Genomic DNA, 24,020 nt, shown 5'->3' on the forward strand with positions numbered 1-24,020 from the left:
TCTCTGCATACTGGTACAATAACTATTTCCATGCATGACATGATTCTTAGAACCGACAAATAGCCTTCATTGAAAATTTCAGCAGCTATGTAGGCAGCAATTTCAATGATTTTGCGGCCGCAATGGAGGTGTTTTGGGGCAAGTTGCCAAATCGTCGGATTAAAACTTTCATTGGCATTTTGTGTATACCCACCTAAACAACTCTCAAGTAATTCTTTCCCAGTAGACAATGTACCTTTTTAAAGATCGTTAGGGATTTTTACTTACCGTCCCGTTCGAAGCGCTCGGGACATGGGCACTGCACATGCTCATTTCAGCCTGATACAATTTAAATTTATACTTGAGACTTCAGGAGCATGTTCTACGGAAGAAATATTATCGATTTAAACAAGTCGTCCAGGCAATAGAAACATAAAAATGGCTTTACCTTGCAAAAGGTCAAGGAAACTGTATACTTGGCATAGTTCTTAAGTTTAGCATACTAATTAATACTCTGAGTTTTTGACCTTGAAACGTTGCCGCTCGCGCCGCCATATTAAAAAAATGGAGCAAAAAATCACTTTTTCACGAATATCTCATCTCCGGTGTGAGATACGTGAAAAATAGTTATTATAAAAAATGTAAAGCATAAAATTCTTCTACATTTTATGATTTAACATTTTTTTTCTCAAATCAATAGTATCCGAGATACAATGCGATAAAGTGGAGTATTTTTTCCAATTTGTCAGAATATTTCAATTTTCTCTGAAAATTTAAGTTAGTTATTAAATATTTTTTTATTTTTTACTTTTTTCTGCACCACCGTGGAGTTAAAGTAAAAGGTGCGTTCTTTTATGTGGTTTCTCCAATAGGCCTAATCCACAATGCACTGTCTCAAGGAATAAAAGATCAGCGTTTTAATCTTTTCGATCTTCTAGATGGACGGTTGATCGGGATCGATTGGTTCAACCTGAGAATTCTCTTCTTCTTCTTCTTCGATTTTATCTTCATCGTCTTCCATTTCGTTGGTGAAAAATTGATTGATTTCACGAGTTTCCTCACCATCATCATTGTCGTCTTCATCATCAAAGTCTGAGAGTACTTCTAAAACGTTTTGACACAATATTCCATTACAAAAAGCACATATAATAGAGCACTTTAAACCTATCTTCCTACATCCGCATGCTTGTCCACATCCTTTTTTGCATTTGCATGAGATGAATTTCAATAGCGCTTGAGAAACTAGATCTTTTGTAGTTGTCATTGGAGTAAGGCCAATTTTACTGCGTTTCCATCCCCATTCTTCTGCATTTTTTTATCTGTCGTACCATAATTGAACTTGATGATAGGTTCGAAGAGAATGGTATTGTGCGGCATCACTTGTAGGCGGTGGAGACATTGAATTAAATTTACTTTTTGTAATAGATTTCACAAAACATTGATAGCGGAGAGTATCTAAAGTGATGTTATCATTAAAATTGCTGTAAAGTGCGGTCAAGAATTTTTCGCCACCCGAGATGATGTCTTTACGATTTGCATTTTCATTCTTGAACACTTGGATAATTTCGTTTAATGATTCGTACTTTTCGATCAGCTTTAAAAATTTTATTTTTCCTTGATTGAAAATTGCAGATGTGGTATCGCAACCACTGAATGCATGCAGAAATAAGATATTATCCGCAGCTATATCTCCATACCGTAAGCTTCAAGGAGAGTATATTTTTTCCACTATTTTTCTTTTGCCGGGTTTTCGAAAATATACATTTTTATGATGTCTTGCCAGCGCTGTCAAAAAAACCAGAACATCTATATCTTCCCCTACAACAAAAACAGAATCATAAGACGAAGACAAATTGATCGCTGTGTTGATAATTAATGAATCAGCATCTTCCACGGCCTATATCACTACTATGTTAGACTCATCAAATTTTTTATGTAGCATGAAAATGAAACAAAATTTATTAGTTTCGTTACATAAAAATTTATCTTGGGAAACTGTCGCTATCATTGACTCATCGAAATTTATTTGAACGCAATTTTGCTTCTTTGATCATCGAAATCTTTCTACACTCTTGGTGCTCTTGTTTGCTGCGTCACTTGGATAACCATCAAAAACAACAATAGCATTGGTGCCATAGTGCTTCTGTACATACTGAGAAATTGGTTTCTACCTGCTCCGTTCTGCTGCATAAGAGATCTTGCTACAAAAAAAGAACGCGCCTTTTATTCTACCTCCATGGTGGTGCAGAAAAAAATAAAAAATAAAAAAATATTTAATAACTAACTTAAATTTTCAGAGAAAATTGAAATATTCTGACAAATTGGAAAAAATACTCCACTTTATCGCATTGTATCTCGGAAACTATTGATCTGAGAAAAAAAAAGTTAAAACATAAAATGTAGAAGAATTTTATGCTTTACATTTTTTATAATAACTATTTTTCGCGTATCTCACACCAGAGATGAGATATTCGTAAAAAAGTGATTTTTTGCTCCATTTTTTTAATATGGCGGCGCGAGCGGCAACGTTTCAAGGTCAAAAACTCAGAGTATTAATTAGTATGCTAAACTTAAGAACTATGCTAAGTATAAAGTTTCCTTGACCTTTTGCAAGGTAAAACTATCTATTGCCTGGATTAAAGAAAAAAAAATTGATTTTGTTGACCCTCTAATGTAGACGCCCCCCTTAATAATATTCATGTAAAATTGAAAATATTAACATACGCATTATTGTTACCTTACAGATTTTATGATGCTCATGAAGGAAAAATTGTGAGTCAATTCTGGAAACTATGTCAAATTTTTGAAAAAGAGACTTTTCAATCTGCAAACACATGTGAACTACGAGCATCTCGTTTTGCGTAGAAAGTCGAAAACCCATGTGGTGCAGAGAATGCTTCACGCGCAAACACACACACACACACACACACACACTAGGGGGTGCAAGGGAGGGCCTTCGATCCCCCTCCTGCATCCACCTCGTCCAAATCGCTAACCCGTATATTGCAAACAAAGTAAAGTTTACATGTATTTGCACATTTCCAATACAATATGGGGGGCAAACGAGCGATGCGCATCTTTCCGTGTGCAAATGAATGGTGGGCTTTTTTTCGTGTCTGAACAAACGTCGAGCAAATAAACTGTGGAAAAATAAGCAGTGTGCAAATGAATAGTGTTCAACTTTTACGTGTTCAAGTGAGCATTTTTTCATGTGCAAATATCCGGCCAAATTTTATGTGTGCATATAACTGATGTACATTTTTAATAAAATTTCTTTTGTATCCAAATGCACAGTGTCCAAATGCACCGTGGCCATTTGAACCGTGCACAAAATATCGTGTCTAAAACCACCGTGTCCATTTGAACCGTGTCCAAGTGAGTATCACCCCACACACGCACGCAATTCGTGTATAATTTTTAATACAAGTTTAATTAACGCGTATTACTATAAAATTGCTATGGAATAAATTTAAAAAAGACTTGTATTTTAATATGCAAAAATCCAAAGCCAAAAGAAACCCACGGACCAATTACAATTATTCTATTTCCATTTTACGCTTCTTTTACGCTGAAGTGATTGCAATAGCTACGTGCATTCCGTTTCGCTTTGAATTTTCTTGCAATGGGGTATCATAACCGAATCTAACAATATTCTCCAATATCAATACACTTGTAATCAATATATCAGTATATCGATATTAAGTATTTCAATTCATATCGATCTAAAGTATCGATACTCTATGCTCTTTCGCACCTTCGCTCCTTCCTACTGTCACATCACAGCCGTGAAATTTACCGCGGATTAAGGGTCCTCACACACGAAATGACACATGCAGATTATGCCATTTCGTGTGTAATGGCTTTAAGGGTCGCAGCACAAACTTTTGAATAACTTTTGCATAACGTATAATGCATAACGCATAAAAGAATTAACCAATCAGAGGTCTTTATTTCTAACTTGAGGAGAGAGATAGACGATTCTGATTGATTGATTCACTTATGCGTTAGACATTATGGGTTAAGTATTGTACATTTTTGTAATCGTTACCGTAAGAAATTGAGCAATACGATTAGTTAATTCGGTCGGTTACGGCTGATTTGAGCAATATAATTGATTGAAATCTTATGGTTACGATTACGGCAATGTACGTACAATGGTCTTTATGCAAAAGTTTGTGCTAAGGCCCTAAGCATTACCTCGACACGCTGACGGTACGGACTCAACCGTCAATCATGATATGTAACTTCTCGTGTCAACTTGTAAAGTCATAAAACATCTATCGCACAAAAAGTAACAGTACAAATCCCCACTACCTGTCCTAAGCGCCGGGAGACAACAACGATGTTTTTTAAAAATATTTTTACTCTTGATGCGAAACTTTAAATCGCGTTATCTTCACTCAGAAGTCACGTAGCGGAAAAATAAACACATTTGTTATATAAATCGGATGCAAGCTATCTATTAAGCCTATTTAGAAATCAATCGATTTAGCCGTTGAAAATCGGATAACTACGGAACGGCGCAAACGGCGTCTCGTGTAAGAGACACGGTTGTGCTTCGGGCGCGTACACTTGGCGCGAGGCCCTACCGTGCCTCCTAATTCCTTTAAATTTTATTTTAAAAAATGCATTTTTGTAGAATTTGTGGAGGAGCAAAATTGGAAGTAATTTTTCTCGAAAACGACTATACCAATTTTGATGGAAAAAAAAAAAGTTATGTAGACCGGTAAGACTACCTTTACAAAAATTTTTTTAATTTTTGAGTAAAAAAAACCAACTCAAAAAATAAAATTTAAAAAAAAGTTTTAGGGTAGTATTTTAAAGATACCATTTTAATATTTTTACAGAAATATCTTCAAACTGTCTACTTTAAAGTATATTTTTTTGTCAAAATTTTTGATGTGATAAAACATAGTTTAAAAAAATAAAAATTATAGACGTTTCGTCACTGTGACTCAGGCAGTGTCGCTGCCTGAAACGTGAATCTTGCTAAGACGCTACTCGTTTTTCGAAAGTTCTGTACAATATAAAATATTTCATTCACGGTTACATGTGTGTATAAAATACTTACAAACAATAAGTATATTTATCTTCGGCAAATTCGAAAAATCTGCCTTAACAATCCCGAGTCTAATTTGCTTGGTATTTTAGATGATTGAATTTCAAAGGATCGAAATTATTTTAATACTAATCATGATGTCACAATGATAAACATTCAGGAACACAGAGCGCACAGTTGTCTGTTGTCGTAGTAAAGTGTAACGTTAGGCACTGATCAGTCATTAAAGGCTGCGTTTCGATATTACTGCCAGTACTAAAAATCTATAGTATACGTAACAGAAATTATAGATTTTCAGTACTGGCAGTAATATCAAAACAGTCAAAATCGTTTTCCTTCCATTTTTAAAATTCAAATTTTATTTTTTATGTTTTTTCTATTAATAAATCACGAAAATAAAAAATTTAAAAAAAAATAAATTCGTAATATCATTTACCTTATATTTAAACTCAAAAAAGTATAATTTTTTAATGCAATTCTCTATTAGCGACTGCAAAAACTCCTGTATACCAAGTGTCAAGAAATTTATATTTAAAAAAAAGTACTTCAAAGGGATAAAGAAAGTTCTGCATAACTAATAACACGGAGTAAAAAAAAATTAATAAAACAATGCGTACATGACTTCAAGGGGCAGCCAAAAATCTTCAAAGACGCAATCAAAATACTTGTAAATCGTTACATAAAATTTTATACAAAGTTATGCGACTATATTAAAAAATAATGAGATATATATTTTATTAACGTACGTTAGAAATAAATTAATTTTATTTTCTAATATTTCCCTTTATCTATTTTTTTCAAGCTCCAAAGTAAAAAAATTACAACTATCAAAAATTACAATAATCAAAATAATTCCACACCTACCTTTCTCTACGAGATAGTTCTGGCTTTGCAGAGTCTAACGACTGATTCAATTGCGACAATTTTTTAGTTTTCTTTTGTACCCTGTTTGGATTTTCTACTTGAATTAAATTCTCTACACCTTTTGCCTTCCCTCCCTGTAAGAACAGAATAATAATTTTAATAAAAGATTAAAACACATGATACTCTTATTTATAAATATATAATTGTATATTAAGTCTTTTTTTACACATTATTAAATAAAATATATCAGAAAAGAGCATGTGACAAAAAGAGCGACCGCAAAAATAGCCCATTTTTTCACCCTTGAATTTAGACTTTTACCTGGTTCTAAATAATTGTTTATGATAAGGCATTAATCCTCAGAAAGTTTTAAATAAAGCCGGCTTTTTATTCCCGAGATATGGAGAAACAAAGTTGCTAATTTTACCAACTTGCATATTATGTCTTAGAATAAAAATTACATAATAATGGGTTTAATAAGCGTATTCATTCGTTGATATATATTTCTATACACAATTATATAAATGTATCTATACATATAAAACAGATACTGTTATATTGTGCACACATGCAGGCACGCACGCACACACATATATGCATATATGTGGTAGTTTATAATATTAATCGATTTTATTTTACGATAATAGTGTATAATACAATATTTCGATCTCAGTGGAACCGTTGCCAAATTTGAACTGATGTTAACGCGAATGAAGGACGCAAAATAAAACGTATTATTCTGTCGACGATGCAATGTATTCTCTAACGTTCCTTTCGCATTTCTTACCAACAACCGAATTTTCCCACCATGATTCGACTGTCAGTGCCGTCGCAAAATCTGGTCCCTCATATGTGTGTATGCGTGCGTGCGTGCGTGTGTGTGTGTGTGTGTGTGTGTGTGTGTGTGTGTGTGTGTGTGTGTGTGTGTGTGTGTGTGTGTGTGTGTGTGTGTGTTGTGTATGTGACGTGACAGCTGCACCCTTGGTCGCCCTTACGCGTTTCCATCACGCGAGTCCTGCATCCTCCCGCTCGGGAGTTTTGTTCTGTCTCTGTGTCGTCCCGTGTATTGTCTCTTTCGTAATCCGGCTCTTTTGAGCATTATTTTGTGAGTGCGGCGGAAATCAACAGCCGACGGAAGCTAAGCTGTACGATCCCGGCGTCTTGTCTCACCGGTGGACATCTGAGGGACAGAGCAACAGCAGAAAATGAGCGAGCTGTCGACGAGAAACCTCCGGGAGACCTTCTTTCGAGTGGGAGTACGCAAGTCGTACCGCCCGTTACCTTGCTTAAAGTTTTTCGCCGCAGTAAAAATCCCGATACTGCTGCAATTATGATTGCAGGATCCAAAAAAGGCGCGCGTAAAAAGTGCCCTGACGAGATGGCTCCACAGCAGATCCCAGTAAAAATCCCGACGAGGTCCACGGCATATTTTCAGCCCTTGGTGGGGCGAGGACAGCACCCTGGAGAGAGTGCACCCACTTGAGGCACGGAGCCGCCACCGACGAGAAAACGCGAGGATTCACATACGCAGAAGCCGGAAATTCGATTCCCATACTTAGGTTCAGCGAACAAGTAGCGGCGACGCATGTCATGCGTCGCGCGCACATCGGGTCGAAAAATCGCGGCTAATAAGAGCCTAGCTTATCTAGGCAAGATGAAGCGCGTTGCCGAGCGGCCCCCGCAAGATCAAAGACCGATCACTTTGGCTGCGGAAGTCGCATATCTCAGTGCTCCCGAGCTAGCGACATTGTAATAAGACGCAGAGGCCGACTCATCCCGCATCCCGCAGAGGCTAAGGAGCAGACAACTTGGTGAGACGAGCATCGTAAGCCTACTGTAAAGCCGCCGATTTCACGATTGGACAAGTCGTGGAGCCAACGCGCGATCAGTATTGTTTCTCTCTCTCTCTCGTCATCGTAGAATCGCAACATTATCGTCGCAATTCCGTCACCTCGCCCGATCACGCCTGACGGTGCGGATTCGACTCGTCCTTTCTTTTTTGCGTTGCGCGCGCGTCCCGCAGCCGAGTCATTGCCGTTATTTGTGTCGCAAACCCTCGTGCGATTGCGTTTTCGTTATTACTGCAATAATTGTTTCCATTTTCTTGCCAACTCGCTAGCGAGCGAGTACCAGTCTTTGCGCATATTCCCGGGATATCTTACTGTTAACGGAAGAGCACGAGTCCGTCGTGTATTGCGCAACTCGTAAAGTACTGCATGTCCCGATGCCCTTGGCGACCATCACCATACCAAAAGCATGACGCCGATTCGCGGAATATGGTGGGACGTAAGTACGCTGAAAAGTTCCCGAGTACATCGAGCCACACTCCGAATAATTAATCCCGTTTCAGATCGATTTGCCTTCAAGCAAGCATCAGCTCGTCGCATGCGCGGATTATAATCGCCGCTCGATCGAGCGCTAAGATCCTATAATTTATTGATTCGCTAAATAAACTTGTTATTTCTTATTGTTTACTTGATAATGTATTCCCGATAGTTCTCTCGCCTTCCCGATTTAATCCGCCTGCACCGAACCTTCCCCTCGACCATTTCAGGGCTGGGTAGCTGGCTGTCGAAGCCACCGACGCGCGACGCCCCGGTCGCCTACAAGAGCTTACCCTTTTTTGTCGGTATTTCAGGAGATAATTTTCAGTTTTACGCGAAAGAGTGATACGATTAACGTACCTGGCGCCCAATCTTGCACCTCAACGAGACTTATGAGAATATGATCGCCCCGTCATCCGAACGGCGCAAGGCCGCGATCAGGGACGGAGACAAAGTTGACCGCCGTTCGCGAGTGCGGTTACAATATATAAGGACAAAAAAAAAGAAAAAGGGAGAAAGGTGCAATAATCCAGATACATACAAAATAAGTTATAAAATTAATACTTTCTAAAAAAATATGCACAGTATCCGTTATCCTGTTGAAACAATCAAGTAAACTTAAAAAAGTTTAGTGCCAATTAATTAACAATGTTCATAGTGTATTGGTAATCTGCAGAATGTAAAAACTGTACCGATTCTTTTTAATGCATTTAATTTTTTTAATACACAAAATGCAACATTTTTAATTGTGTACAAAAATTCGATTCTATCGATATCTATTAACTGTTATGCTCCTTATTAGAATGAGGGACACAGGTAGTTGGGATCGTCTGTCAATACTCCTCGGGTCAGGTTCCTTGAGAGATTGTAGCCGATTGTCGGATAACAGTAGATATATTTTATGTCTTGATTACACTGAGTTACACTGATTCGTTATACCCGTAACAAATATAAAAGGACGAGCGACATACGTTCGTCACTATGGCACGCAAGTAAGCCCGTGATTAAGTATCGTGCGACATACGGTCGTCGCTGTATAATATGTAGCAAATCCGCTCGTTGTCTGTACCTCGGTGTTTATATATACCGATTTTTGGTGTATAACCGGAGAGGGTACTTCCCGGTTACTGGCCTTTGGTCAATGCTCTTGCTTAGCCAGCAATTGCTAGCTATGCAGATTCCACCCCAAAATCAGGAGATGTTGGCTGTTGTTTATTAAACAACCAGGTGCATTGCCCGGTGCGACGCCCGGTATGTCGGCCGGGCGATGTCCGCGCGCGACGTGTCATTTGACACCTTATATCGCTTGCGACATTTCTTGTGTGAGTGCATCACACTCACAACATAACCTTCGAATTTTGTAGTTTAAAACTTTGGAATTCGAAACTTCGAAATTTTTGTTCTTTCAAACTTCAAATTTTTTTCAAAGCTTTGGAAGGGAGTTTGAAAGGGAGTTCAGAAAGGAGTATTCCGTTTGGACACGCAACGATTGGACACGCACGATTAGACACCGCACAATTGGACATCATACAATTGGACCCCGCACAATTGAACACCAAACGTTTTAGATACCGTATTATTAAATTACACTAGTAAAACATATATACCGCACAATTGGACACTGCGTTATTGGACATCGCATTACTGGACACTGCATTATTAAACACCGCATTATTGAACACCGTACGATTGGACACCGCACAATTGGACACCGCATTACTGAACGCCGCACGATTGGACACCGCACGATTAAGAACACACGCAGATTTCCAATACATTTTACATTAGCGACTTGGACGGGGTGATTGCGGGAGAAGGACCGAACGCCCCCCTTGCACCCCCCCCCTGTGTGTGTGTGTGTGTGTGTGTGTGCGCGTGCGCGCGCGCGCGGAGCATTCTCTGCACCACATGGATTTGCGACTTTCCACGCAAAACAAGATGATAGTAAAAATACGTATATAGACGTTTAAAATTCGGTGCGGTGTCCGATTGTGTAATGAGCGTGACCAATCGTGCGGTGTCCAATCGTGCAATGTCCAATTGTGCGGTGTCCAATCGTGCCGTGTCCAATCGTGCGTGTCCAAACAAGTCGTGTCCAATCGTTATGTGTCCAAAAGAAGATCACCCGCTTCGGAATTCGAAATTTTAAATTGCTCAATCTTTTAATAAGAATAATAGCCATTAAAATATACCGTTAAAAAAAAATTCAAAATTATTTCTAAGTATTTATTAAAATAAGAAATATCTTATAAAATATATTTTATCTAAAAAATTGTAGTTTAATTTAAGAGCAATATTTAAAAGACTAACTCTCACACTCATGGTAAACCATAGATTAACGTAGACGGAGCATTACCTATCACTTAGGACGAGAGGGGGCTGATATTCGGGGTGAAGAGGTACTCTATAAACTTCGGTTGAATTCGGGTACGCTCGATAATATTCGATTAATAATTCGACATATGACTGCAAGAGAGAGAGAAAGAGAGAGCGAGCAAGAGAGAGAGAGAAAGAGAGCACAAGCAAGAGAGAGAAAAAGAAAGCGCGAGCAAGAGAGAATATGACTGCAAGAGGGAGAGAGAGAGAGAGAGAAAGCGCGAGCGAGTGAGCAACGGACGATATAATGCCGAACATAATCAAATCGCGACGAAACTGACCAAAGTTCATGGACTCTCCCCTTACCGCAAAAATCAGCTACCCCTCTCAAAAGGCTCCGTCTACGTTAGTCTATGTGGTAAACTTAATATAAAGATAAGAAAGATATTGAAAATGTATAACGGCAAAATAAAATAAGAATACAAAATAGATTTAAAAAATTTTTTAATTTGTCGGCTAAACCAATTTTGATTAAAAAAAATATGTTATGAGTTTCAATGCTACAATGTTATAAAAAAATTACAATTAAAAAAAATAAATCAGAAAAATTTATTCAATTTTTTTGAGTTTTTTTAATGAAATGAACGTGAGGCATTATCACTATTTTCTCCCTGAAAATGTCCCAGAAAATCTTCAAATATTCTAGAATAACATGATCAAGTTTTAAAACAATCAAAAGGGTAATACGTAGTTTAAAAAAATAAAAATCGCGTCACGTGCGGTGTGTGGTGCGCTGTACAGTGTCTCGCTCGGTATGCAACAACATCTTATGATTTATTGTGTGATTACTTAAGAAATACTTAAATAACTAGCCTAATTATTTAAAAAAAAAAACTTAAAATTCAAAGTAATAGATTCAGTAACGCCTCTCAAAAACTGGGGTGCTTGTTTATCGTGAATCCCTTTGCTTCTCACGAATCGAAGTGCTTATTATTGTCTGCAAGATCCCTTCAATTCTCATCGCTGTGTTCTTCGTTTATAGAAGTAATATTATCCTTCTGAACATTTTACTCAGAATTTAAGCACGTTTAAAAACTTCGGACAAAAATTTAGCATAAAATAAATAGTAGATTATTACAGCAATATGTGAACAGCAGCCAACCGTTCTTTTTTCGTTGCCAGACGATATCTTACAAAGAAGATTAAGCAACTCAAAAATTCAAAAAATTGTAAAAAAAATTGTGTGCAAGCAGAGTTCTTTCCCAACACACAACTATTCTTTATTTTTGCAAAGTTATACTTTGAGGAAGTAAAACACATTAAAAAAAAAGAGTACTTTAAAGTTACTCAAAAATAGAGTGGAAAAAAAAATTGTGCTAAATAAAAAATAAAATAAAATTTTTCCAAAACTTTAAAATACTTGTAACGGTCGGACTTTCTTGCGGGTGTCCGAATTTACTCGCCGGATTGCCAGGTCCGAGAAAGTTGTAAAACACCGATGTTATAGAAATATAAAATATTCTTTATTGTATATACAATTTAAAGATACACAAAAAATATTATAGTTAACAATAATCGCTCGCTGGAAATCGATTATCCGGTAATGATGATCAATAATTAACAACTATCGCTTTGGTGAATAATATCCGAAATATTATGCAAAATTCGGTGAAATATCAAACGGAATAATATCGCAGAAAACGCTCGCTTGACGGGAAATGGATTCGAAAGAAACAGAGGGGTCTGGACAGGATCCGGGCAGGAGCGGAACGGTTAATTAATTTAGAACAAAACAGGAACACGAATATTAATGTACACAGTAAACACGGGTTACGAATCAATTGGAATTTCTTAATCTAGAGATATCCTAATTTAGGGTCGGAAACAAAATTACAAGTCGGGGTCCGGACAGGTACGGATCGGAATTCCACGGTGGGAATTAACTTCTGGTAAATGCGATTTACGCGTTTCGGTCTGGTCGTAACGGTTCCGAAAAGATGCGTCTAGTCTGTACAAAGAATCGATCTAGTCGCAATAATGCGGATAATACACGTCGCAACAATTCAAGAAACATCTCGATAGATGCCTTATGATCACAGTCAAAACGGTCCGGAATGAACGATCACGGTCGACGCGACACGGGAGAGGTTCAATGGCGCACAGTACAATTGAACAAGTTGCAATTGCCCACCGTGCTATTAGACACGAAACATTGCGCACCGTTCAATTGGACACCGTTCGATTGGACACTGTTCAATTGCACACCGTTCAGTTGCACACCGTTCAATTGCACACTATTCAATTGCACACTGTTCAATTGCACACCGTTCAATCAAACGCATATTAAATATTCATACATTAGGACTGCATTTGCAATGTGTACATAGGTTAGCGACTTGGACGGGGTGGGTGCGGGAGAGGGAGACGAAGGCCCCCCTTGCACTCCCCGTGTGCGTGCGTGCGTGTGTGTGTAAAGCATTGACCACATAGGTTTGCGACTTAAATAATGTGCAATTGAACGGTGCGCAATTAAACAGTGCGCAACTGAACGATGTGCAATCGAACAGTGCGCAATTGAACTGTGTGCAATCGAACAATGTCCAATCGAACGGTGTCCAATCAAACTGTGGTACTCCCGACGGAGATAAGACACGCCCCGTCTCTCAGTGACCAAAGCTTTCGCCGAGACAACAGAATATCCCGTTACAGAAAAACACCCCTTTGGCGTGAGGATGCCGAGGAGAGAGAGTAAACCGTAATCTCCAAAAGGCAGGAATGCCGAGCACGCCCGGCGAAGCAGAGTAGGACCCAAAGGTTGAACGAGAAAAAGTCCCTCTCTCGGGTAAACGGCCGGCTTATATACCCGCTCAAACATTTCTACTCTGCGTACCGGGACAAATGGCGGTGGTGGTGGGGATAAATGTGGAGCCGCAAAGGTAAGGGTTGCGCAAACAGCGGCGGCGATAGTGGTGGAGCACGAACCAGGAGCGGCCTTGAGCTCATCGTGGCCGTGACGGTACCCTATCGTCAGATCGTCTTAAAATCGTTCGAATTTTTTTAAAACAAATTTATTCCCTTTTATAGTTTAAAAAAAACTTGCAAAAAAACCGTAACATTGTGCTGTAACATTGTGGCATTGATATCCATAATATATATTTTTGTCACCAAAATTGGTTCAGCCGTTTTCAAGAAAAAAATTTTTTGTCGATTTTTCTTCTTCCCTTCATAACTTCCATTAAAGTTATTTTTCAAATATAATATTTAAGGAAATTTAATCTCATATCAATGCCAACTTCTTGTGAAAATATGAACCAAATCCGCGTGGGGCAACACACACATAATTATTCCGCTATGACCTTTCTAAGAATTTGAGAAGAAAAATCTTCGTCTCTGAGAAGAAAAATCGGTTTCTCCTAAAATTAAAAAAATGTAATTATTATTTTTGAAAAAGATTATATCCGTAAGCATTCCCACTGCAAAAAGTAGAATTAATAATAATTTTGAGCTTTATACTGCACTATCAGGGAGAACGGTGGAAGAATCAGAAATTCTTATCTCATTAGACGTTTTATCGCTGTTTTCCAATATACTTATAGATCTCGCTATAGACGGGATTAAAAACAGATGGAGTCTTATCGAAAAGAATACTAATATTTTCAAAAAATAATTAATTTCGGCGGTCAAATTTGTATTATCGTCTACATTTTTTACATTTAATGGTGAAATTTATAAACAATTATACGCGACTCCCATGGGTTCCCCATTATCTCCTATCATAGCTGATATGGTTATGCAAGATTTGGAAGAAAACATTCTAAATTCTTTAAATTTAAAACCATCAATATACTATACTATAGTATAACAACTACAGATATGTCGATGATATTTTTTTGATTGCGCCGAGACAGAATTTCTGAGATCTTTGACCGTTTTAATGAATTTCATGAACAAATAAAATTCACCATAGAATTCGAAAATAATAGGTGCCTGAGTTTTCTGGATCTTCTATTGGAAGTTCACAATAATAAGATACGTATCGACTGGTATCACAAAAAAACATTCTCGGGGAGGATTCTATCCTACTATTCAAATTATCCCCCTTGCCACAAAAAAGGGTAATATATAATTTGGTAGACAAAGCAATTCTATTATCGCATCCTTCCTTCCATCAAAAAAATTTAGAACATTGTATTAACATCCTCATGGAAAACGGTTACCCATTAAACATGATTTTCTTGGAAGTGGGTCGAAGAATTAAGACTTATAAAATATAATTTAAATAAAAAGAGAAAAAAAAATGATTATAAGTCTGATGATAAGAAAGAAGAGGAGGAAAGATAGTCTTTTCTAGTTATGCCGTATATAAATGGCGTCTCCGACATAATCGTCTCAAAATTAGATAAAAAACGCATTAACATAGGTTACCATTGCATTAACAAACTAAATAGTATCGTCAGGGTACAAAAAGACAGTAACCAACGGTCAGCTAATAACAATATAGTATATAAGATAGAATGCGCTAATTGTGACGCTTCATATGTTGGACAAAAGAAGAGACAACTAAGAACACGAATAAATGAACATAAAAATAATATTAGGCTTGATCCGTCATACAGTAATTTCTGATCATATTACACAGTATAACCATACATTTGATTGAAACAATGCTTCAATATTAGACACAGAAAAAAATTATCACAAAAGATTAATTTCAGAAATGATGCATATCAAGGAACAAAAAAATGGGATCAATCTCATGAAAGATACAGATCTTTTAGACAAAATATACTTTAATATTTTAAACAGCTTCAAAGGTTGACAATCCATGACAATTTTAATATTCCCTCTTCGTCCGTGAAACATATCGATGTTGTTAGTTGCTACATTTTGAGTATATTGACCCGTAAACAGAGAATCATTTAGAGACAATAGCAATCTCACGTTCTCCTCTGCACGAGATAAACATACTCGTAGTTAAAATACGCGAATCCGTTTGACTTTAAATCAATTTGTTCTACCTATCGTTCCGGCAGTATAATGACAAAATATACCAGATTCACAATCGAACTACAAGTGAATAATATCGTGTGTATTTAATGTCAATCATAAGTAATAATTGTCAATATATACCATCTCATTACAATCAATCGTTACCTCCGATATAGGACTTGTGCGAAGGAAAAATTATTGATATCTGCGTTTAAAGACGAAATTATTTGATGGAAGACAATTTGTCCTCGCTTAATAAAGATGAACAAAGTTCAACTCCGCTCCGATTCTCCTATGTCGCTATTATGGAATACCTCATAGGTGCACATCGACCACATAGCGAAGAGTTGCAACGTCAATTTCCGTCCAAAATAAGATTAGTATTATGCTTACAATCGAAAAATTGACATGTCATTCCTTTTTTTTATATCCACGAGTTATGATTGCGTTAGATTCGCTGTCTTGATACTTCCGTATTATGTAGTTTATATCCGTATTGATATGTTTTTTGTACGCTGAAGAAGGACAAGTAAGTCTGAAACGATTCGTTATATTGTTAAGTTATTCTCAATTTTAAGCGGTGTAAACTAAAAATAAATACATTAACTCAGTATATTTTCTAACATATTTTTTTGCTCGTTTTGACCGTTTTCATTTTGTATTGCGTTGCATACGAGTTAGTTCTAATGATAATTTAAAAAATATAATTAATTGCGGCATAAATATTACGCGTTGCAGACAAAAATTGACGTAGTCTTCTTAAGGCAGATATAGCATGAAAGATTTAAAAAGGCATTCTTCCTTTGCGCAAGCAACTGCACAATCGAAACTCGGGGCAGTTTAAAAGAAATTAGTCAGAAGCTCGTTCTAACTTTCACGTTGATAATGTGACATTAACAATAAGTAATCCGAGTGTAAACGCAAGTCAAACGCCAAACGATTGCATGTGATTTCTCTGTTGACTTTCAGTGAATATTACAAACAGTTGCAACAATTTTATGATACATTCAAGGTTTTAATTGATGATAATGTTAATCTATACTCTGTACAAAAACTTAAAATCTGCACTGTCAGGTCCTAATGCTTAAGCAATTCATTGTGTTCGGGATTCAGTATGTATTGAGCTCGCGCCGTTGCGTCAGATGGCAGCATCTATCGGGCCAGGCTAACCCAGATAGTGGAGTGCTACGCTAACGTACCTCGCGCATGCGTTGGCTCGTCTCCCGTTTCACTTCGATGTGCTCTATGGCAGCGATTTACGTCTTTCTATAGTGCGACCGTTTTCGACGTAATTTGTGCTCGATTCTACTCGTGAGATCTTCGAATATTATCTCAAGAACTGTTGAACGGAAGGATTTATTTAATAATAAAAAGACTCACTATCATCGCTCAGGTACATCATCAACGAGAAACTCACGCTCACCACGCTACGTGCACGCTGACGCCGCGTGATACCGACTCATGGGCATCCTTATCACCACCGATAACAGATTAATACAATTTCCACCAAGTGAGTGACCAAGACTTAATTACTCTTATCAGACTCATTAGTGTGCTCAGTAAAGAACAAACGTGTGCATAATGTAATTTTCCATCTGTGATCTTAAATACACGACAACTCAGATTCGTTCTGAGAATTACGTGTGTCATTCCATCCTAAATTAACGCTGTATTATTTATTCAAGCATTGTTCCACGGCGTCCTCTCACCCCGCTTCTATCCGTAGGGCTAACTAACAAACTCATCGCCGAGTCGCGAACACATTCATTACAAACAACTAATAAAAACTATTTTATTGCCTTAGAATTATTAATTAAAAATTTCATAATGTACGTTTAACTATTCAAGATCACATTCATGAGTTCTTCAGTGCACCTCCAATTCCAAAGAAATTGAAGTTGCGGCTGAGTTGCGTACGTCAGAGTTGTCAGGCAACTTTCAGAAACATTTGCGAGTGTTACAACAATTAAAGGAACTTATGGACAAATGGAACTTATTTTCTGATCATTATAAAGTTAAATCCAATAACAAAAAAAAAAAAACTAAACGTAATTCAGGAAAAAGCGTCTATACTGAACAACTAATAGAATTTCTTAATACTTGATGTGGACTTCTTGAAGCCATTCATCTTACACATGTAAATGCTACTACGACGAAAACTTCGGCACAAAAATCAAATCAAAATAACTCAAATAAAGGTGGAAGTAAAACTCCTAAACATTTAGTCACAAGTCAGGCAAACAAATGTGTTCTTTACAAACGAGCACATCAAATTCATGCGTGTAAAATTTTTAAAAAACTTTCAGTAAAGTCACAATGCAATAAACATAAAAGATCAAATCTTTCTTAGAATTATTTAAGCTGTAGTCACAAGTTATTTATCCCATGCGTTGAGTACCTATCGGATACGTCTCCAGGTGACAAATCGAAGGACACCCGGGTAAGAAACCCTGGTCCGAGCCTAAACTTCCGTGTGCTAGGGTAGACCATCCGGGGTAGTAACGGTTATAACCGACCCCAACGGGCGTAAAACTCTGCTCAGGAACAAGAAAACCGTTACCGTGAACCAACTCCCCAAGCCAATCTGGGGAACTATCGTGACGAGAGCACTAGGGGAGCAGTGTCTTAAACGATGCCTCTGGGAAATTGGCTAAGTATTTACCCACGCATGCAGGACTCTGCGTGGGTAAACCACATCTTCCCTAGCCACTCGTGGAAACTTTATGGATCTTGATAAAAATTTTTCTAAACTCAAGGAAGACATCCCAATCAAGGCTTTCGCCTAAGAACTCCGGAGAGGTAGTAGAAGCAAAGTCGGGAGCTAAGCGGATCCCTGAGGGCATGGAAAACACCGGGACTGTAATAGACGCTTCGGCAAAGGAAGCGAATCTTGATTTTAAAAAACGCTCCGGAGCCGCGAGGAAAATGAGAACTCGGGAGCGGAAAGAGACTCAGGCTCAGGCTCGAGCAGGAACTCCCTCGACCGTTTCAGAGACCTTGACCTTGGACATCGAAATGAAGAGAACACAGGAACGAAAAAAGGGGGCTCAGACTCGGGCCGGACCTCTGCCAGCCGTTCCGGGGACTTTGATCTCGGCTATCCCCCGAACGCCGGATGGGAAGTCTCAGGGAAACACCAGTAATAAGCGCCGGAAAGGACGAAAAAAGCACAGGATGCAAGAGATCCATGCTTATGCTGACGCCGCGGACTTCCTGACAAGAATGGTCGTCGCAGAAGGGTACCGCGACGTTAACTGCTGAGTGGTTAGCGCAACTAAAAGATGCGGTCTTCAAGGAAATTCAGGGGATCCAAAAAGATATCCTGTCCAGATTCAACGGCACCTCTCCGAAAGCAGAAACTGTGGTTATTAGGTGCGCGGATGCGGAGTCACGCATCGGAGATGGCTGGAGTCAAGATGGTGAGACTGGAGGCGCTGCAAAAGCAGTCGTACAGAGTGGTAATGTAGGTCTCGGAACCTCTTATGAGCGCGGCCGTTTCTGGAGCTGATGGAGCGGCAAAATCCACGGCTCATCACCTCGGGCTAACGCGTTCTTATCAAAAACGTAGGGGCTACCTGCGAGGGTAGAAACAGATCAACTTGCACCATAGCAAAGGAGCCTCGACTGTCCTTGCCAGGCGCCAAGCTAGGGTGCACAGCCATATACAAAAACCCTGGCTAATCCAGGTCTGTATTAGGGATCTGACGAAGTGCAGAAAACTGTTTAGGTTTCCGCGTGAAGAACGACCCAGGGCCTGTGTGGTTGTTAAGAGATTGGAAACCCAATTGCTGCCAAATTTCTATTCCAGGGACTTGGTAGCAATTGTGATCAAGGCCACTAGTGGGACCGAAACCAGAGAAAAGGTGGTGGTGGTGTCGCACAGTGGCGCCAAATCCCGAAAAGCTGACCAAAACCTCAAAAAAATGAACGTTAGATTTGGACTAGTTTGACTGTTGGAAAGGATAGTCGGATGATTGAGGCATCCAATCATAACAAAGAAAGGGTTCTTTCTTTATACCTGGGTCTATCGGTTCAGTATTCGAAATCATCCTTTGTTTAGAGTGCACACATCGCGCAAGAAAACAAAGAAAATAACGGTTTGTTCCTAACAACGTAATTTAAAAATAAAATCTTTGATTTTAATTTTATAACATGGAAGTGACTCCTGCAGGTATGTAGAAAATGTTTTTATACTGATATAACCAAAATTTAATTTTTATCTGTTTGAAATAAGGCATGATTCGGTGCTCTTATAAAAGCAATATAATTGTAGAAACTTTTATTTTCAATTAAATGAAAAGTTATATATACCACCATATCCCGCAAAATTCTAAATTCAGGCTTTAGTTTACTTCATTACCTAATGAAATTTACAAGATTTAGCTGCCAATAGATGCCTATGCTATAGTTATTTGCATTTGTATTCGTTCAGTCAAGCAACACGTGCATGCGAAAGAAATCATTGTAGCATAATAGGCATCTAAATTGGTTCCATTTTTGTACTTGACTTTTTTAGATACTTTAATTAGATTATATATTTAGAAGTCTTATAATTATTCTTAATTAAAAATAAAATTTTAATTATTTTAATTACAATTAAATTAAAATTAAAAAATATTTTTAAAACTTTTAAAATTAAATTTGGCTTGTATAATATTAAAAATAAATAACCAATATAAAAAAGGCCATACGGTTAAAAAAAAAGCAGTCACAATTTCATTGCCTGTTTTATTTATTTTTAAAATTAAATAACAAGATATATATAGTATATATTGTGACGTGACAGCCGCAGGCTGCTGTCCGTCACAAGGGCCTTATCGGCCCTTACACATTAACATCACGCGGGTCCTGCGTCCTCCCGCTCGGGAGCGGATGCAAAAGCGTGTTGTCTCGTGTTTTTTGTGTGTGTGATGTCCCACGTGCTGTCCGTTTATTAATTGATAAGATTCTTGCGAGCGCTGCATCGCGGGTGCAGCGGAAATCGGTGGCCACAGCGATCTGTCTTGCAATTTTTGGGCGTCTCGTCTCGACGGAGAACCTTCCCGGAGATCACAAAGTGAGTGGACATCGAGGGAGTAAGGAAGACCCTTTTTGAGCGGGGGTCCGCAGGTAATGCCGCCTTTATCTTGCCTGCCATTTGTGTCGTTCGAAAGTTCCGATACTGCCGCCGAATCGCTTTCAAAATCCAGCGAAGGCGCGCAAAGCCGGCATCCCGACAGGGTGACTGCAGACCCGATCCCGCATAAATTCCGGCGGAGATCGCGACAGCTTGTAATCAGCGCACGCTCTCGTCGAGGAGGAGGTAACACCCTGGTGGCGGAGGATGCGCCCGGCAACGAGAGAGGAATCTGCCAGAGACGGAAGCGCCAAGATTCTCGTGCACGGGGTCCCAACTTATCGACCGCCGGGCTTGGATCGATCAGCCGGCGACAGCGTGCATGCCGCGCTCTGCGTGAAAATCGATTCCGGAAAACCGGCCAATAAGGGCCCGGAGTACCGGAGGCAAGGTGGGGCGCGCCGCCAAGCAGACTCCGCGAGATCCAGGATTTCGCACTCGTGCTGCGGACGTTAGCTATACTGTGCGTGTGTTCCGGAGTCCCAAGCTAAGATTTGTGAGAGAGGACGCAGGAGCCGAGATCATCCCGACCCGGAGGCAGGCGAGAAAGAGGCAACGTGGTGAGACGAGCGTCACAATACCGTGTGAAGCTACCGATTTCGCGGTTGGGCAAGTTGTGGTAAAGTCGCGGATTTATAGTCGCATTTTCCGACTTTTTAAGTAACGTTTCGAGCTCGCGAAATTATCGGAGTATCGCTGGCTCGCCTGATCGCGCCCGCCCGCGTGAACTCGCGCCGTGCTGTTCGTTAGCATTATAATTACGTTGCGTATGCGTCCCGATCCGCAGCCGAGTCATTTGTGTCTTGTAACGTGATCGCAGCGTACATTACTGTCGTGAATCCTAAAGTAGATTTTCGTGCTTTTATTATTTCAGAAAATCCGATTTCCCTCTATCGCATTTATACCGCGAATCTCTTTGTAATTACGCTCTCGTCCAATTTATCATAATTGTCTTGTACCGCCTCGTTGGCGAGGTCACAATAATTATCGCGCGTATTAGTCGCGGGACCCTCTAACGAGCGGAAGAACACGAGTCTGTCGCGTGCCGCGCGGGCTCAGAGTTGCGGTTCGTCCCGATCGCCCTTGGCGAGACTTTGATTCTATCGGGATTCCGGCATCCACCAGCGACGCGGGATAAAGCGTAGATAAGTCGGAGAATTCCCGCGTACGCCAAATATAACTCCGCTAATTATCCCGCATCCGCAATTAATTCCAAGTGATCGCCCGCTTGTGTCTCACGCGCACTGCCACCGCCGGTCAACGGGGCCTTGTTATTCTGTACCACTTATTGTTAAATATATTTCTTATTTTTATTGTTAAATGGTCGTGGTCTGAATAGTTCTCTCGCCTTCCCGATTCAATCCGCCCGCGCCGAACCTCCCCCTCTATCATTTTAGGGCTGAGCAGCTAGATATCGAAACCGCCGACACCCGGTCGCCTACGAGGCTTACTCTTTTCGTGATTCGGTCGATCAAAGTGTAATCTCATGCGTATTGAGAAAAGAGTGGTACGCTTAACGTACCTGGCGCCCAATCGAATTTTTGGTGTCGGAAACCTTACGAAAACGGTCGCCCCGACACCCGGGCGGCTGAGGGCCGCGACCAAAAACGACGCAAAGTTGGCCGTCGCTCGCGAGCACGGTTACAATATATATATATATTTTTTTTTAATTAAAGTCTTATTGTAAATATTGATGAAACAAAAAATAATATTTGGCATATAATATAAGTAAAATAAATTACACAAGAAAAGGGAGAGAGGAAGAGAGAAATAAAATACGCATGCATAGGCATACTACACAATGTTATTCTCCTCCCTCCTTCTTCCCCTCTCTCTTTCTCTCAATTTAACAATAACACTTTCCAGCACAATAATTATAATTTAAGTACATGTGTAAATAACTTACTTTATGTCACTTTTCTGACTTATTCTTCTTATTATTTTCTTACTTCTAATTCTCCCCCCTCCCTCCCTCTCTCCCTCTCTCTCTCTCTCTCTCTCTGTCCTTTGATTTGATACAAAAGCGTAAGCCTTGCTAGGGCTCTTGAATCCGTACCGGAATAATTATAATATTTCTTGCGAATTAAATTAGAATTAGAGTTGAGCGGGTCTAAGAAATTGATATCAGGGACCCGGACCGCACCGAAACCGAAACCGATAACCGGTTCATAACCGGTTTTTTAGCCGGACCGAAACCGTAAACCAGAACCAAATTCTGCTAAATTTACAGCACCGGAACCATAACTGGAACCGATTAAATATTTTTAGGTTTACGGTTTTTTCGGTATATTTTTCTGGTTTTTTAAATTTACTTTTACATAATATTTTTATATTTTTAATTTAAATTTTTTGTCGTTTCTATTATTTTTACTTAATACTACTTCGAGTCTAATTGAATATTACTGCTTCCTATATCTAATTGGTTCTTAATGTGACATCTTTGAACTGAGATTGCAATTATGAAATTGCAACAATCGTATGTGACATGAACATAATGTTTTTTTAAAACTTTTTTTAGTTTAAGATGTACATACTTTTTAAGATGTACATAGTTTTATTACCACTGCATTTAGTCTTATTACTACATATTTGTATTTTTTATATATAGGGTATCCCGCATCAGATATGCAATATCTCATGGAAAGATAGACGGGATCAAAGTGAACATAAAAGTCCACTATAGTTTTTGGATATCTCCAATGATAGCCGAGATATAAATTTTTCAAATTGTACAAATGAGAACACGCCAAGGAAAGCGCTGAGCCGCTCGAACTGCCGCCGGCAGCTACTGATTGACACAGTAGTGCTATAGTTCGAGCGGCTCAGCACGCTCTCATTCGTACAATTTGAAAAATTAATATCTCGGCTATCATTGGAGATATCCAAAAACTATAGTGGACTTTTTATGTTCACCTTGATCTCGTCTATCTTTCCATAAAGTATTGCATACCTGATGTGGGACACCCTGTATATATTCTGAATTAAAAAAATTATTGTACACATTTTGCTTATTACTTTTTATTTGCAACTTTGCGGATTCTTGTCTATCTACTTATACTTTTTTTGCTTTTTCCTCTTATTTCTCTTATTTAATCTTTTTTTGAAGCAATAAATTTATTGGTAGCACAATTCAAATTGATTCCTTTTTTCATACGTAAATATTTTTTATAAATTATTATTAAACATTATTAAATGTTATTAAATATTATAATACTTAATAATATGTTAAATATTATATATTATTAAATATAAATAGGAATTATGTAATAATTACTATTACATAATAATTACTTCTTAAATAATAATATTAGAAGAACCGGAACCGTAACCGGAAAAAACCGTAATTAAACGGTTTTGGGTTTTTGTATTTGCC

The 24,020-nt window shown here is 38.6% G+C and overlaps 1 protein-coding gene across 1 annotated transcript in view; it reads right to left on the bottom strand.

Annotated features, from left to right (window-relative positions):
* Positions 1–24,020, bottom strand: part of LOC105835790 (28 kDa heat- and acid-stable phosphoprotein) — a 58,332-nt gene that overhangs the window by 14,419 nt on the left and 19,893 nt on the right. Inside the window, exon 4 of the mRNA XM_036286653.1 lies at positions 5,903–6,036. Within this exon, the coding sequence (XP_036142546.1) occupies positions 5,903–6,036 (134 nt within the window). The remainder of the gene's footprint in view (positions 1–5,902; positions 6,037–24,020) is intronic.

The sequence above is a fragment of the Monomorium pharaonis genome, chromosome 5 (assembly GCF_013373865.1).
Source record: "Monomorium pharaonis isolate MP-MQ-018 chromosome 5, ASM1337386v2, whole genome shotgun sequence".
Classification (NCBI taxonomy): domain Eukaryota; kingdom Metazoa; phylum Arthropoda; class Insecta; order Hymenoptera; family Formicidae; genus Monomorium; species Monomorium pharaonis.